A 17,691-nucleotide genomic window follows, 5' to 3' on the forward strand; every position below is an offset into this window, starting at 1 on the left:
TAACTTACCTGCTTTCGAGTTCCACTGATTAAACTGTTTCAACTTCAGTCCTTTTGATGCTAGAATAAAGGGCCAATTTTATTAAGTACAAAGAGGAAGTAGCTAAAGGAGCCTTACTCTTATGGTTTGGGTACGAAATGTCCCCCAAAAGCTCTTGTGTTAAAAGCTTATTCCCCAGTGCAGCAGTGTTTGGAGGTATAATGTGGTTGTATCATGAAAGCTCTAACCTCATCAGTGGACTAGTTTACTGATGGATTGGGGGTGGGGGGAATGGGGATTGAACCCAGGGACACTGAACCACATCCTTGCTCTCCCTCCCCCCTTCTTTTTTTTTGAGAAAGGGTGCTAAGTTGCTTAAAGTCTCACTAAATTGCTGAGTCTGGCTTTGAACTTGCAGTCCCTCATGCCTCGGCCTCCTGATTCACTGGGATTATAAGGCATGGCCACCATGCCCAGCAGATTCACAGTTTAATTGGCTATTGGGAAGTGGTGGAAACTTTAGGAGGTGGGATCTAGTTGAAGGAAGGAGATTACTGTGGGTAAACCTTTGAAGGGTGTATTTTGTCCAGACCCCTTCTTTGGATTTCTTTGCTTCCCAGCAGCCATGAGGTGAACAACTTTACCCACTCCCCACGTGACCCCCACCATGTTATTCTGCCTCACCACATCCCCAGAAACAGTGGAGCCAAGCAACCATGGTCTGAAACTTATGAAATCTAAAGCTGATTTATGTCAGGGGTTTCAGCACATAAATGGAAAGCTAACAGCAACATTACATGAATCTTTATTTTGACAAATAAGTGCAGTATAAAATTTTTGACCTGAAAAATTAAGGGGAAAAAAAGGCTCCAAGGCAATTGACAGAAGCAGCCCTTCTTGGTTTCCAGCCACAAACAGGACAGCACCTGTCATGTGACCCAGAAGTGTTCCCATTTTGTGTCCGAGGCTTTGGAGGCCAGGCTCCAGGCTGATGCAGCACCATGGGGTTGTCAAGAAGCACCAGGAGTGAAAGATGCAGCAGGATCTTGGAGGCTGTGGGCACCCAGTATGGGACTGGTAGCAGCATTGGGGGAGGGGTGAATGTGAGAGTAGCTGACACAGGGCAGAAGCCAGGCTCACTGCAGCACCCAAGTAGGAACAGCAGCCAGGCCAAGACATTAAAAAGGGATATGAAGCAGGAGTAGCACAATGATAGCTACAAGGCTGCTGCCATCTGTAAAACTAGTGCTGAAGGTGCCTCAGCAGTCAGTATCAAGAAGAACAATAAACTTGGGCAAAGCTTGGGCTGAAACCCTTGGAGGTCAAAGCCATCAAGAAAGAGGTGGGCACCAAGGAATCTGTGGCAATCGATGTCATCAACCCCATGACCTTGTGACAGCAAGAGGAGCTGTAGAAGCAAGTAGCTGCCAAGGAGAAGCATCTGCTGGATCAAAAGTTGGAAAACTGTGTATGATGGTACATGCCTGTAATCCCAGCTGCTGAGAAGGCTGAGGCAGGAGACTTGCAAGTTCAAGACCAGCCCAGGCAATTTAGTGAGACCCTGTCACAAAATTCAAAATTTAAAAAAGCTAGGGATGTAGCCGAGTGGTAGAGTACCCCTGGGTTCAATCCCCAGTACTAAAGCAGGTAATCACAGTTGAAGAAGATAAAGACACTGAGGGAGGATGAATCCTGGCTTGACACCACAACCTGTCACAGCTGCAGAAGAACTTAACAGAACAGGACTGAGTTGCTGGAAGAAATGGATCAAGTCTGGTGTCAGTACTCTGGAGGAAGAGGAATTTAGGCAGAGTTGACCAGACCCACAGGGCCTCACTGTGGAGTGTGCCATTGATTCCTTTCAAGAGGGGATGGGTGTAGTCTACCCTTAAGGATAGAAGTGTGTTAGTGAAGGAGGAAGATGTGCTAGTGAACTTGAACCTGGTAGATAAGCAGAAGGCAGAGAAGAAGCAGTCTATCTGCTTCCCTCATGCAGAGAAGAGAACATGGACTTGGCACAGCAAAAACCTCGGTCTGGTCTGGCCAAGTTCAGTGAGTAGCTGGAGGGGGTGCGGTTACAGTCCCATTTGGACCAGGGCTTGTATGGTCAACAAACTTTGGGAACTGACTGGAAGAGGTCTGGGCTTGGCAGGGCTCTGGTTTGCCTCTGAATACTTCACACCTAAAAAAAAAAAAAAAAAAAAAAAAAACTAAGCCAAGGGTGAAGAAAATCTGCAAGGAAAAGGAGGTGGTAATATAAGCTTGCTATCTTTTGGGGGACTAGACTTATGCTGGAGACTTTGGTTCTAGACTGCAGGGCCAGGGTTGGTAATGAGTGCCCACAGCAGAGTAGGTAGCCCCAGAGGATAAGGAGCCTGTGTCCCAGCCCCCTCCATTGGATACCACCTCATGGAGAAATGGACATCACCTCCAAGAGAGTGGTGAGAAGGTGGTAGAGATTGAAGAAACAAAGTGGATTCCCAAGCGGAATAGGACCATCCTGTTTAATGCCACCTTGGAGTTTTATCGTACCTTTGGTGAGATACCCACCTATTGTCTGGCTGTCAATCAGAAGGAGCTCAAGGACTGAATGAGACTAGAAGCAATGGTGGCTCTGATTCAGACACAAAAGTTAGAACATTGACTAGAGCAGCCAATCTAGATGAGAAGCCACCACCATCCTGAACCAGGCCTCTATTGTGAACAGAGGTCTGGCCACTGTGTCAGAATAAAAGGTTGCTATAGACAACAGTGTAGAAGTGATGCTGGTGAAGGCCCCCAATAAGGCCCTGTCCTCAAGGTATACTGTACTGAGGAGAAAATGGCCAGAGAAAAGGAAAACTGGTGGGAGGAGTACCATGGCTTCACGCAGGACTTCAAAGAGGATGACTACAAGCCTGATGTGAAGATTGGGCACATGGATGAGATGGACTGGAAACACACACCCAAGGAGGCTTTCTGGCACCTGTCCTACCATTTCTATGGGAGGGATTCAAGCAAGATGAAGATGGAATGGTGATGAAAAAGCTGAACAAGGATGTGGCTTCCGAAGAGCTCCAGCAACATGCCCTTGGGTACCATGGCTTTAAGAAAAGCAGAAGTCCCAGAAGATACTATACATTAGGCTTAGTGACATCAGCAAGAATAGAAACATGAACACCATCACCAAGTGGAGCTGCATCCCTTCTAATCCCTTCCCAACTTTGAAGTTCCCTTATTTAAAAAGCAGGTAAAAATAAATATGTTTACAAATTATTGTGAAAATAATACAAAAGAAGATTACATTTCTCTATGAGGAAAAAACAAAATGTGTTCAGTAATATAAAGGCTCTTCCCTTGCAAGAAACGGGGATAAAGCTGAAGACCCAGTTTGGTTTTGTTGCTGAAAAATGTACAAAATAACTTAGAAAAACCAGTCGAGGTCAAACGTTGTGAGCACGATACCTATACTTGTCTTCTTCTGGTCTGAGGAAAGGTGACCACAGTGCAAGGCAGAGCTGATGGTAGGACAGTCAGGAGTTTTCCATCCAGAGTCCATCATCCTGCATTAACCTTCAAGTAAAAGCTGAAGAAAAACAAGCCCTTAGTGAAGTCTGAGCTCTGCAGTTGGCTGACCGGATTTCCTCCATTGTAATGCTCAAAATAGTTTACTTCTTGGCCAGCAGAAGCACGGAAGAGCCTAGAATGCCTTTGGCAAATGCCTGCTGCTTCCCAGTTATCAATCCTGGGCTTGACATTAACCAGCAGTTTTATTAGAAACTTGAGGTCTGTGTTATATAGCAACTCTTGGCTACACCTGGAAAACCCTTGAGCTCATGGAAGGAGGAGGAAAGCACCAGGGTTTGCCCATCTATAGTTCAGAGCACACTTTGTTCCTTTGTACAAAAGCACCTGGGTACACTGGAGGATTGCCCCTTCAACTACTTTACCTTAGTGTTTGTTCTGAGAGGTTAGCTGGCTTCCCTGGAAAAGGGCATTCAGAAAGACAGCAAGTAGACAACTCTTAAGTCAAAGGCTTAGTCAATCCCAGGTACAAAACCAAAAGCTGAACACAGTCTATTGCAAATCACTAGAAAATTGCTTCCCCTCACTCCCAAAGGCAGAGAAATAAAACAGTCCTGGGGCTGTATGAGAGAAAGCAAGAACCTTAGTATATAGGACCCAATTCCATCTCCTAGTTTGCTTTCTGTTCCAAAGCAAGCAATTGCAGTAGTGACAGTCCATAAACTGGCTGTAAGATTTCCCCGGAGAAGCTGCTGAAGAAATGAACAGTCTCAAAGATGACCAGCTTGAATTCGAGGGTTAGGGTTCACTTTGACAACACTGAATAGCTTTCTGTTGGAGATGATTGTCGAGAACAGTAACTTGAAAGTCATCCATGCTCACAGGCTGTCAAGTAATTGATCCAGTTCCAAGATGGTAGCTAGTTTGATCAGAGGCTTCCGATATTCTTCCAGTATGTGCAGAAAGCAGTCATGCCTAATGCACAGGGTCCTATAAGAGCCCTAGGTGCCATCTTAAGAAACTTACCCATGATAATGAGGATGGAAGAGGTAACTCATTTCATACCCCCCAAAAAATGTGCTTTTGAAGAAAGTGAAGTAAGGAGGATGTAACATCTAGCCTTAGATCAGAGCTGAAACTGAGAGGAATTCAGGAGGGTACAGATTGAAATACCCAAAACCTCACTTCCTTTTGAACACATAGGGGTTTGATCTTCCTGGTAGTTGGCTAAAACATTTTTATCTGCCCAGCAGAGATCATAGCAAGGTTAAAGTCCATCTAGAAGTCTAAGCAGTTTTCCATGTGGAATACCTTCAGCCCAAGGCTTCCATATAATCCCATGGTCTTTAGCACCAACACACTCTTTTCCTCCTGGCAACATTTCCTTTTTAATAATGCACTTTTAAAAGCAGTTCAGTGCTGGCTTGGCTCATCCATGGGATGTGGAGATGTGGAATGGTTTATATCTCATAAAGCACCATTCCTGGACCCTGTTTTCTGATGCCCAAAGATCAAGCTTCTGGGCCTTGAATATCAGGCACATTCTTACTGGTTGAGGGTTGGGGAAGGAGGGGACACTAACTTGCCTGCCCTGATCTCTCAGTGGAAGTTCTCCCACCACCTCTGGTAATATATTAAGAAGGACTAAGAGGATCCCATCCCATAGGCTGTTGTTCACTTACCCATCATAAGTTGCCACTGAATAGAACTTATTACTTGGTTTAGCACACTTCTGAATTCCCTGTGGATCCCAGGGGGAGAAAAAATAATTCCCAGAGGCTATTGCCTGTGTGCAGGAGGAAGCAGGTAGCCAGAAAACATGATTTCCCTTGAACCTGAAAAATCCGTGTCACCCTCCTCTGGGCAAAGCTGCCTAGGCCATATTGTAGTCACCATTCTTTGCATTTCAGATTTGTCCTTCGAACCATTAAGAAGCTAAAACAGCACTCCCTCCTCCCTCCCACCCCATCTTTTCTCTTTCATTCCCCTACCCTCCCCGTACCCATTGCACTTTTCCCACTCTACTTGGGGGACTGTGTCACACCTCAGCAAAAGCCAAGCTATACTGCTCTGGCTTCTTCCCACATCGCCTGGCAATGATGGCCAGATAAAGCATTAGGAGGGCCACCCAGTAGCAGCCATACAGGATGGCCCCAGAGACAAGGAAGGCTAGCTCGGTCTCACTGAACAAGTCCTGGCAATAAGCTGTGTAGGCCAGCCCACCCAGAAGAACTGCTACCCAGATGGACACAGGGATGAGGCCAATGAAGTTCACTACAATGGTTTTTCTGCCAGAAGTGCCCCAGCCAGATTTGTTGATGGTAGCAATGGCAAAGATTTTGGCTGGCAGGAGGCTGGACATATAAAGAAGGGAGTAAAGAGACATGAAGATCATCTCTGCATTGCCCCGAAGGAAGCAGGCATAAGTAGCCTTGATAATTCCCACCAGCTGGACTGTCAGCAGGAAGAGAAGAATGTTCCAGATGCGGCCACGGTAGAAAAGCTGTATTACTGTAGCAATGAGGAAGAAGGGAAAGAAACCTGTGACCACTGATTCGTAGGTCATCCAGAGGTGGTGCTTATGGAACCACAGAGAATTGTAGAGCCACTCCCGGAAATAAGACTTGCTCCAGCGGGTCTGCTGGTTGAGCCACCGGAGGTACTTGGTGGGGGTCTCTGTGAGGCACTTGGAGCGTGCTGTATACTTAGTCCGGTAGCCAAGACTCAGGACTCGGTTGGTAAGGTGCCGGTCATCCCCAAAGCTGCATTTGCTGCCTAGGAACTTCTGATGGTACCAGTCCTCCAGGAATTGCTGGAGAAGGCTATTGCGGTACATGCCCAATGGCCCACTGATACACTGCACACATCCAAAGTAGGACTGGCAGGCCCGCTCCACATTGAAGGCCATCCAGTACCGCACACTGCTTAGGAAGGAGATCCACGAGTCATATTTGTTGAGGATCTGTAAGGGAACAGATATGCTGGGCCTCCTCATCTAAGGACATGCGCCCCAGAGTAGTCATGTACCAGAGATCATGAAGCCTTCCTACCATGAGTTCTGTAGCCCATTGCTAAGATTTCTGGCCACCATTTCTAGTCCCATCAGACCTAAGAAACCCAAGGCTCAGAAGAGCAACCATACTCATTGACTCTCCCCAGCAACAACTCCACCTTCCCACTGTGTCATCTGCATTGATTTTTCCAACTAAGCTGCTCTAGTAGTCTAAGCCACCTTCAGTGTCAGAAGAGATTATGTGGTGGTGACAGAAAAGGACTTGAGAAAGAAGCAAAACCCCACCCCAGCCACCTGTTCTGCGCCTTACATAGTTGAAAAACTTCTGGAAAGACATGATATGTTGCCTGCAGTATCCTCTAGAAGATGATCAGCCTTTGAAGCTTACCAGAGCTCTTCAACTTAAGTTCCTTAAAAGCAAGGGCTTCTGAGGTCCTAACTTGGGAGCTATTTGCTATCCCATCAGCCCAAAAGGAAATACCCTCTGGGATCTGTGACCTCAAAATCCTTCCTGCAGCATGGGCTCTCCATAATTTGGTAATTTCCCCTCTTTACATTGAAAAAGAGCAGGAAAGGAATTGGGTAGCAAGTTAGGTGAGCCCTTTGTTGCCAGTGAAAACTGCCAGAAGGGAACCTCCCCCCAGATACTAGCAAGTAAAAAATACCCATTTTCCAGGTATATCCTGTTGGATTAGGAAACAGAAAGAGTCTAGATTCCTACCCAGAAATTCCTGGTTACTTCTTACCTGGACATCTCCACCAACTCCCCCTACTTGGGGATCTTCCTCCAGGACTCGAAGCATCTCAATGGTACAGGCTGGGTCTAGCACAGTGTCAGAGTCACACACCTACAAGGGAGTACACAGACCATTTTGACTTCAGGCCTACACACATACCCTCCCACTCCCACAAGGCTGCTCACTGCCTGAGGGATATGACCCCCTTCCACATGATTTACTTCCAGCAGAAAGATCTAGACCATAAAAGGGGAGAGAAGAAAAACAAAGGAAATTAAGGAAAAGGTGAGTTTACATACCAGGCTTGATAGCCTCTGAGCTGAAGAGAGAAACCCACAGTAGACTGGTCTGGGAAGGGGAAAATGCTTACCACTGGGTAAGCTTTTACCCTTCCAGATCCAGAATCCACAGAACTGGTCTCAAAATATTTCTATGGGGTCCTTAGGCAGAAATGGGGAACAAGCCACTGAAGTCAGACAACAGGCACAGTGGGCTAGATCAGGGACAGCAGACATTCCTCAGAACACTGAGAAGTAGCTCCTATCAGAGGCTACTGCTGAAGTGATCTCATAGAGTAGTTGTTATCAGTGTCTTTATTTCAGCCTCTGGCTTCTTGGACAACCTAAAGCCCCAGGGGTGAGGATCGGTCCACCTACCCATAAGTCCCTCCATGAAACCACAAAATGGCCCCAGACATTCTGTGCTCACTCATCACAAACTCCATTGGCCAAGGCTGATTGGGACACAGTATGACCAAAGAATGCTCGTTTGGGATTTACTCAGTGGTTGTGGAAGCCAACAATTGCTGCCTCGAATCAGGCCCTGGCTCTCCTTTTGTCAGAAGGCTCATGGCCCAGCAGGGTCCTACTATTAATTGAACTTAGGCTCTGAACACTTACCCTGATGGCTGACTTCTTATGTTTTCTAAAAAGACACTGAATTGGTACAAGAGTCTAGATAAATCATTAAGCAGGGGAATTGGTTTATGGACTCCTAATTGAGCTCTATGGTCACAGTTCTCAGAGTAGAATATCCACAAGTGAAACAACCCTATTCCACAGCCTAAAATCCTTTCATTGAAGATACTTATATATGTAAAGTCCTGGGTTCACTCCCCAGCACCAAAAAACTTAAAAAAGGTTCCCATCAGCCTTCAGGAAGACAGCTGCCTCTGACACCTCAAACTTTCCCAGTTTTCTCTTGTGTCAAAAGAGAAGGTGGCCACAGGCAAATAACAGTAGAAGCTAAGGAGGAACCAGGCACAGTCATCAGTGCCAGGCTAGGTTCCTCACATGTGCTCCTTCCCACCTCCTTACCAGACACATCCTTACATCCTGGTCCCCAGAAGGTCCCAGCTAGCCTTTGGCCAGAATCAGAGCCTCTCCAGCCTACAGGACAAGCTACCCAGTGCTGCTGGTCTCATTGCTACTTCCTGTCCTCACCCTAACCGATTCTCCATGCTGCTCCATCTCTTTCATACCAGGGAGGTGGTTTTAGCTGAGCAGGAAAGGAAGAGTCCTGAGCCACCTGGCTTTCCCCACTGGCAGGGGCAAGGTTCTCTCCCACAGAGAGAAAGACACACCCTCAATAGGACTGTTGGAGGGCAGGCTGAAATCCATCAAGCTTCCCTGGCTCTATCCCAGGGCTGCCTTAGGCAGTGGCCCCAGGGCCATAAAGAAAAAGGCATTTCTCAGGTATGGGCATGTTTGCAGATCCACCAGAGTGCACAGATGACTGGGAAAGGGAACCATGTGGCAGAGCAGCTTTGGGGTGGGGGGCAGGTCCTGTAATTCAAGGGAGTGAATGACAAAGCTACTAAGGTTTGAGCATATGTCAGGGCTCAGGGCTTTTTCTAAGCTTTTGAGTTCCCAGGAAGTTTTCACAAAAGTTCCCCAATCCCAGGTGAACTGCAGAATCAAACAGCATTCTAGGCTTACATCCCTCCCTTCATGGCTGGGAAGGTCCTTGGGTCTAGGAAGACGAAAAAGACAAAGGTATCAACTCACACAAGGACATACCCTTCAAAAAAATTGTGCCAAACAAATTGTGCACACTAGTTCTAGGTAGGTACATGAATAGAAAACGTAAATAGTATCAGAGACTTCACCATGCTGTCATCAAGACTGAACAGCACACAGATGGCTGCAAGAATAGCTACTATTTTATGCACTTATGAAACTATGGGCAAAACTCTACAGCAGATGCAGAGAAGGGCAGAGACAGGCACAGGTAGTGTGAATGCTATGAAAACTTCTGGACCAGAACATGGGGTTCTGGGATTTCAGTTTCTGCATGGGACTGAATATATGAGTTTTAATCTTCTCAATTCTCTCTAGGTTGTGTTATTTGAAAATTGAAGCTCTGTCAACCTCGTCAACCTAATAAAATTTCCAGGCTAGTGTCAGAGACACACTTTGACCAGAAGCTGGGCAGGGTCTGCTCAGGGTTCCAGCCCTGTTAATGGTGCTAAGAAATGAAGTGCTAGATGTCTCACACCCTGAGTCCCTTCACTCCTGCCTCACAGACATGGATTTGACAGTAGGAAGAGTGGGACTTTGGACCCATAACAAACCAGATTTTTTTTTTTTGCTCTTCTCACCCCTATATTGCCAGTGGCCAAAGAGAGTATTGCCGAGGACTGAGAGCAGACCTGAGATAGCTGCCTGACTCTGCACCTTACTAGCAGTGTAACATTAATTAAGCTACTTTCTATGCTTCTGTTTCACCTTCTATGAACAGAGTTAATAATAGTACTAATCACTAGGAGTATTATGAGGATTAAAATAGCTGATGTGTCTAAAGTGCCCACAGCAGTGCCCACTGTAAGGTAAATTCTGTTGTAACAGTTTTCTGCTCTTATTATTGGAATATCAACTCAAATATCTGACCAAAGTCAAGGAGAGGCAGAATCAAGCTTCTAATCCAGTCCTGTCTGACCCCAGGAGAGCTTCAGAACCTTTATGCCCTGTTCAGTTCAAAGGAGGGATATGCACACACATTGGACCTAAATTAGATCTAAAACTCCGAAAGGAGAGCATGCCCCATTGGCTCAATATGTGTCCATCAACACAGTCCTAAGGAGTCACCCTTACCTGGATATAGTCCACGGAGTCACCAAGGGCCTTAAAGGCTGTGTACATGACCTCACGCTTGCCTCCCCACTTCTGCATGATGCATGAGAAGGTGCTGGCCCGTACCACTGCCCGCACTCGCTCCATGCCCTCCTGCAGGCTGGCCTCAGTCTCGCCCTCACCCGCCTCATGGAAGTTGCTGCGCCATACAAAGAAGCCGGCTTGTTCAGTGCCACCCAGCACCTCATGGAAGATGTCCAGCATGTAAGCATCCTCCTGGCGATTGCCATCCACCACCATGACTACCTTGAGGTCAGGAAAGGCAATACGCTGGGCTGAACGCAGGCACTTGCGCAAGTAGTCAGGGTCCTCCTGGTAGGCTGCAATGCAGAGCGCCACTGAACGCCGCTGCTGGCAGGACAACTTTATTGGCTGCCCTGCCCTGCGCATGCGCCGATGCTCCAGGAAGGCGAACAGGCTCTGGATGAGCAGGTGCAGGCCCAGGATGGCGCCGTACAGGCCAAACGACAGGTAGTGCTTTTCTGTGTGGATGAATTGGTAGCCTGTCACATAGGCTGCCAGGATGCCACCCAGCACCGCCAGGGCAAACAGGCTGGTGCCCACCACGCGTAGGGCTGTCGTCAGCTGCACCGGCATCTGGCAGAAGGTAGGAGATATAGGGTCAGGCAGGACAGTATTTCTAAACAATAGGAGGGTAGGCATTCTCGGAGTCTGGCTCCAAACAAGGGAAATGGGCTGCTAATAAAACCATAATTACCACTTACTGAGCATGGCTAAGACCCAGAAGCTAGACTAGTAGGTTCAAATCCCAGCTCTGCTATCTATGTAACCTCTGAGTTATTTCATTGATGAAGTGTGGGCTGCAGTACTAATCTCATAGGATCTTCAAGGGGTGATTGGGTGACATGTGTAAAGAAAGCAGACAAACCAGTTGGGCATGGTGGCCAAGCTTGTAATCCTAGCAGCTCTTGAGGCTGAGGCAGGAGGATTGTGAGTTCAAAGCCAGCCTCAGCAGCTTTGTGAGGTCCTAAGCAACTTAGCGAGAGTTTGTCTCAAAATCAAATATTAAAAAGGGCTGTGGGGGCTGGGGATGTGGCTCAAGTGGTAGTGCGCTCGCCTGGCATGCGTGTGGCCCGGGTTCGATCCTCAGCACCACATACAAAACAAAGATGTTGTGTCCGCCGATAACTAAAAAATTTAAAAAAATATATTTAAAAAAAATAAAATAAAATAAAAAATAAAAAGGGCTGTGGATGTGGCTCAGTGCCCCTGGGTTCAACTCCTGGTTACCACACCACCACCAAAAAGCAGACAAACCAAAGGCCAGCATTTTGTGACACCCCACAGATGGCAGAATGGGATCTGCTTGATCCAAAGTCGTCTTTTTTTATAATTTTTTTTAGTTGTAGATGGATACAATATCTTTATTTTATTTATTTATTTTTAAGTGGTGCTGAGGATTGAACCGAGTGCCTCACATTTGCTAGACAAGTGCTCTACCACTGAGCCACACCCCCAGCCTCCAAAGTCTTAATAGGTAAGCTTAAGTAGGGTGAGCCTGAGGCATTCCTGAGCATAAGGGAACAGCTCTGCAGACAGCGTGGTAGAGTAGTGGAAGAGTGGCAGCCAGTGGCTTATGAGCTACAACCCCTGGAGAGGGTGAGTGACTGCATTCTAGGAGACTGTTCATTGGTAAAGCACAGCACAATGCCCTTGAAGAAAGTGGGGGAGGAAAAGATGAGGTGAAACTGCAGGAAACAAAAAGAGGTGGGGGGTGGATGCAAACAGCTTCCCTTTCTCATGGCAAAATCAGTAAGAGAAACTTCCCAGTGTTCTGCTCTCTCACCTTTTTCTCATTTACTTGAGAGGCAGGAAAGAAAGGGAAAGCCGCAGGGAAAGCAAACAAGGGAAAGAAGAGGAAATGAGAGCTGGGGTGTGGGCAGCCCTCCTGGAAGCCCAGCACTGAGGAGCGCCAGAGGGAACAGCAGCCACCACTGCAGCAGCCTGAGAGAGGTGGCTGCTGGAGAGCCCCATCCGCTTGGTCCTAGTGCCCTGGTGGAATCTCCTTGTTCGTCCCTCAGCCTGGCCACTTCTGGAGATGATGCCAGGATGCTGAGTTTCTATTTGCAGCCAAATCAGGGCTCCTAGCATCTATCCTGTGGTAACTTGGCTTGAGACAAGCTCTACTACCTCGTGGCTGCCTGAGCTGTGCCTAGGTTCTCTAAGACTTGATCTCCCCCCACCCTCAATAGGGGTTCTAATGGTTTCTTGCTTCATAAGTCTCAGGAAAATAATTTCCCTGAAAATGGAAACATGTCAGCCCTACAGTGCTGCCCAGTGGTAAGGCTGATTGTGGCTTCCTCTGGAGCCCAGTGGGGGACAGCAGCATGAAGAAGAGGTGGGAAGGACAGGCTGACAAGGACTGCTTCCTGCCCTCCATTCTGACCTAGGCCTTCTCCCCATGTCCTCTTCTTACCACCTGCCCCTTCTAGAGAATCCATTTCCACCCTGGGAATCCAGACAATGATCTCACTTTCAAGCTTGTTCCAACTCTAGGACTCGCTGAAACGGAGCCCTCCATCCCAACACAAAAACACCTTCCTGCCAGGGGACACACCTTACATAGGAGGAGTGAGCAAGCAGTCACGGCCTAAATCAGCCAGAGACTCAGACACTAGCAGCCTTCCAGCATCTTGGATCAAAAAGCTGTTGGCAGACTCGCCTCTCCGGGAAGCTCGGCCTCTCTGCCCCGCCAGGCCGGCGGTGTGCTTCCTCTGCAGGACTCCTAGTCCTCCCAGTCCTCCTTTCCTGCACACGCCCGAGGCCCAGAGCCCCCTGGGCCCCCTGGGCCCCCACCCATCACCCAGGGGCGACCCCGCCCCCCGTGTCCCCTTCTGGAGCTTACAAGATGAGGGGGCGCTGCGGGCCTCACGGCCAGTCTGAGCTCTGGGGAGGGGCAGGAGGTGCCGGGCCCAACCCAGCAACCTGCCAGGCCCTGGCGCCCCGCCTCGGCGCAGTGACGGAGGCTATGCCTACCAGGTCAATGCGGCCCGGCCGCGAAGGCACTCGCCAAGCTTCTCACCCGGCTGGGCTTCGCGCACTGGCGAAAGCGGCGCCGGCCACACCCACGTGCCGGTTTCCCACGACCCAGCCGGGAAGGAACGGAAAACCCAAGGAATCACAATCGGACTAGACCTGCTCATCTTCCCGGGGCTCCAGCTACCTTGGCAAAAGTGTGTCTGCAGACAAAGGCGGCATCCCCGGTGTCGCCAGTCCCTTATTTCCCCGGGCAGGACCCCTCCCCCACAGGAATTAGAGGCACTACCTCTGTACCCTCCTCTCGGAGGACCCAAGAAGGTCCTACTGCCGTATTCCCTATGTGCAATCAGGCTCTGGTGCGGTCTCTGGTTGAGGTCCCCTGCCCCTGCAGTCACCCCAAGCCGGCGAAGGCGAAGTGATCCTACAGCCTGGATCGCCAACCTCCACCCCACCCCCATACCCTTCGCTCAGAAAGGGTTCACGGGAGCCAGTCCCAAACTGGCTAACGCGCACTCAGTTTCAAGGGCACAAGGTTGGGGCTTTCCCCAAAACCGGTCCCGCCGACTACTGAAGGAAAACCCTCCAGCCAAAGGCACTCGCTTCCCTACCTCTCTACCCCCCCAAAAAACTTTGAGGGACTGCCTGGTCTGCAGCGTCTCTCCCGCTGACAGGTGCGCCCTGCTGCGGGGCCCTCATGCAGCGGAATGGAAACTTGTGCGCGAGATGGGGGCTCCTTGCCTTGCGCCTGGGCGCCCTCAGGTCCCTCTGAGCCGGCAAAGGAAAGGAAGCTCAGTCTGGCGGACGTGCAGCCGTGGCCCGGCTGACCCGCAGGAACCAGAGCTCTGGGAATTGGTGTCCCCACAGGTGTGAAGACCCTGGAGGGCGTGGATGGGGGAGGGGTACTCCAACCAGCCTCGTGCCCCGCACGGTCGTCCGCCTCCTAATTCATTCACAAACCAGGAGCCGCAAGGGAAGAAGGGAGGAGCGGCTGGAGGAGGAGAAGCTGGAGGAAGAAAGGGAGGAGGGGTCAGTGGGGAAGTGGCTGCAGGAATCGCCGCCGAGAAGCCTGGAGCTGCCACGGCCCCAGCTGGCCACCCAGCTGTAGACACGGTCCCCTGGGGCTCGGCAGAAGGGATCTCCAGAGCCCGGTTCCCAGGGCCCTCAGCGCAGCCCCGCGCGGCCCGCCCTCCGAGGTGGCCGGCCCGCGCTCACCGTGCCGCCGGCTGCCCGCGCTCTGGTGCTCAGCAGGCCCGCGGCGGCTCCATGCCCCTCCTCCGGCTCCTATCGTCGCCGCGCCTCCCTCCACGGTGCGCCGCTGCCGCCGCCGCGCGCTCCGACTGACGAGTGCCGGCCCTGCCAAGCCGCCTTAAGTACCGAGCTCGTCCTCGCCGAGAGAGGCGCCCTCCTCCGGCCCTGGGGCCGCGAAAGTTGACAAGAGTAGGAGGGTTCCCCGAGGGCACCCCGTTCCCGGCTGGGTCGAATGGAATCCACAGGCCTGCGTTTGGCGGCTTGTGGGGTCCCGCGTGGACATACAGCCTCAGCGCGCTCTTGGAAACTGGTTTCCTCAATGTGGCGGAAGGCAGAGCTGCTCCGCTATTGCCTCGGGGCCAGATGCCCAGGGGAGGAGGTCATTGTGCCCAATTTTGAACCTGAAGCGTTGCTAACTTTCGAGATAACCCATAGGTTCCTCCAGAATTCTTACTCTCCGTCCCCGCCTCCAAGCCCCTCTTTCTAGGTCTTGAAAACCTACTCACTCTTCAAAGCTGGGGAGCAGAACGAATCACCCCTACCCCGGACTTCTACACGCCAAGGGGCTGTTCGTTAAAATCAAAGCAGCGGAACCTTCCTAATGGAAGAGAATAGTTATCAAATATAAAAAGGTTGGTCAAAGAAGGGGTTAACTATTGTGACCAGCTTAGCTTTGAATCCCACAGTGGGGCGCTGATGACATTAAGGCTGTTTGTAGAAGCTGCAAATGGTTTAGCAGGAAGCTTGCAGGTTCCGGTGTCTTAAAGCCAAAACAATTCCTCCTACCCTTTTTTACACCTTTATTTCAGACATTCATGACCTCCTAAATTCCCAATTGACCTCAATGCCAGCTGGGGCTAGACTTGAGATGAAAGGGAGGGGATAGGGGAAAGGAGGGCATTAGCTGAGGAAAGAAATTTAGAACCAGCTGAAGACCCTGGGCTTTTACATCTCAGAAAAACTTGAAGGACATAAAAACAATGCACTTGCATATCCTCCAAACACAACTGCGATAATTTCCATCACTTTCCTAACTACAAAAACTTTATAGCAACATGAGCTGCAGTTTATAAGCTGCTCCTCCCAGAAGTCTTAGTGCAGGGACTTATCTGTTCACCCTCACTCTGGGCTATAGAGCTGAGCATCACAGGCAAAGCCCCCAGGACCTTGACCCACTCCCATTCTGCAGTAGGAAATCAAACCATTTCACACTGCTTGGGAAATGATCACTAAAAAGTTACATTAAAAAAAAACTACCCTATATACATCTATAACTACACAATAGGTGGGATTCTTCATCATGTACAAACAGGAAAATGAGAAATTATACTCCGTTTATGTAATGATGTATCATAGTGCATTCTACTGTCATGTATAACTAATTAAAACAAATTTAATTCTAGGCACAGTGGCGCACACCTGTAATTCCAGCAGCTCTGGGGGCTGAGGTAGGAGGATCATGAGTTCAAAGCCAGCCTCAGCAAAAATTCCATATCCCACCACTTACAAATGTGAATTCAGATGTTGTTCAATTGGCTTTTTACACTGGTTCCAGAGGCCAAGCCTCCCTACTTGACTCAACAGAAGATTCATACTGTACTTGAATAGTCATTTAACTAAATTGCTGAAGGCCTGCTCTGAGCAGAGAAGGGTGCTTCGGTACCCAGAGTTCTCAGGCTAGTTCCTGCCACCCAGAAGGTTATTCATCTTGAAGACAAATAAAGTTGAAAACAGAAAAACAGTCACTATACAAGGTCTAAATATTGGTAAGAGGATGCAACTGGAAGAAGTTGAGAATTTCAGGTAAGAAATCTCTGTGAGATGCAATGGGCTGGGCAGAGTTCTGTGAAAAACTGGGGAAGCTGTTAAGGACATTCTTGAACTGGGAACACTTGTAGTCCCAGCTACTCAAGAGGCTGAGGCAAGAAGGAGGATTGCAAGTGTGAGGCCAGTTTAGGTAATTTAGCAAGACACTGTCTCAAAATTTAAAAATAAATAAAAAACACTGGTAATGTAGCTCACTAGGAGAGTGCCCGAGTTCAATCCCTAGTACCAAAACAAACAAACAAACAAACATTCTAGATAGGAAGACTAGTTTATATACAAGAATAGATACAGGAATGGGCAAGGTGCATTTTTGTTTGTTTTTGGTACTGGGCATTGAACCGAGGGGCACTTTATCACCGAGCTACATTCCAGCCCCTTTTATTTTTTTGAGACAAGGTCTTGCTAAGTTGCTCATGGGTCTCACACTAATTTGCTGAGGCTGGCCTCAAATTTGTGATCCTCCTGCCTCAGCCAACTGAATCACTGGGATTACAGGTGTGCACCACCACACCCAGCTGGCAAGGTGTATTTGAAGGACAGCAGAGCCTGGATGAAACAAGAAATTTAAACCAAAAACTTCCAACTGTGGCAAATAATGACTTATTGCTGCTCTGAGGAAGAGGATACTAGGACAGATTGTGGGCACAGTGACCAAACAAGGAGTTTGGATTTTATTGGGTAGGTTATGACTGAGCAAAGTAATGATAGGTCACAAGTGCTGTATGGGGCAGGCTGGGCCAATAATATTTTGGGGTGAGGACTAGATACATAGGAAATTAAGAGGCAGATAAGCCAACCAAAGCTGAGAAAGGGCTTTGATGAGACTTGTGGATGCTGCCTTCAGGAGGTGATGATGAGGGCTGGCTGTGTCGACCACTGTGTGTGTACAATGAAAGGTATGCAGAAGTAGAATCAAGAGGAAAGTTTATGCAGCGTGGAGAGCTGAAGGGGACTTTCTCAAAGCTGTGGAGGGTCTGAGATAACTGCAGCTCTACAAACAAATATTTCACCTTTCAACTAATTTTCAAATCCAAACTCACGACTCAAATACCTTGCACTAGGAGTCGGCCATTCCATCTCTTTGTGTCACATAGGGGCTTGAATTTTGTAACATTGCCAGTAACCAGATACTCCCTCAAGCCTACAGTTCCACTCTGCTGGCCTCCTAGTAAGGGACTTGCGGGAGGGAGGGAGGGAGGAGGGATTGTGGTTCCTTGGACTCCTCTCACCCTCTGACCTCAAGCTTCAGTGC

The 17,691-nt window shown here is 48.9% G+C and overlaps 1 protein-coding gene and 2 pseudogenes across 1 annotated transcript; 2 read left to right on the top strand and 1 right to left on the bottom strand.

The window, feature by feature from the left end:
- Positions 1–768: 768 nt before the first annotated feature.
- On the bottom strand, positions 769–16,777 carry Has3 (hyaluronan synthase 3). Its single transcript, XM_015496155.2, has 4 exons — positions 14,577–16,777; positions 10,326–10,961; positions 7,243–7,344; positions 769–6,445 (listed from the first exon to the last, which is right to left on the bottom strand). Exons 2-4 carry the CDS (start codon positions 10,959–10,961, stop codon positions 5,522–5,524), a joined length of 1,662 nt encoding a protein of 553 aa, XP_015351641.2. The 5' UTR covers positions 14,577–16,777; the 3' UTR covers positions 769–5,521.
- On the top strand, positions 981–2,311 carry LOC125613083 (annotated as a pseudogene).
- On the top strand, positions 2,333–3,212 carry LOC125613084 (annotated as a pseudogene).
- Positions 16,778–17,691: the final 914 nt, after the last annotated feature.

The sequence above is a fragment of the Marmota marmota genome, unplaced genomic scaffold (assembly GCF_001458135.2).
Source record: "Marmota marmota marmota unplaced genomic scaffold, marMar, whole genome shotgun sequence".
Taxonomy (NCBI): Eukaryota; Metazoa; Chordata; class Mammalia; order Rodentia; family Sciuridae; genus Marmota; species Marmota marmota.

Bases quoted from the DNA above. Each gene is read 5' to 3' on its own strand.
- Has3 (XM_015496155.2), bottom strand. From the start codon at position 10,961: ATGCCGGTGCAGCTGACGACAGCCCTACGCGTGGTGGGCACCAGCCTG. The intron at 7,345-10,325 runs GTAAGGGTGACT...ACTCCCTTGTAG, and splicing joins ACTCCGTGGACTATATCCAG to GTGTGTGACTCTGACACTGT. The intron at 6,446-7,242 runs GTAAGAAGTAAC...GTTCCCTTACAG, and splicing joins GAGTTGGTGGAGATGTCCAG to ATCCTCAACAAATATGACTC.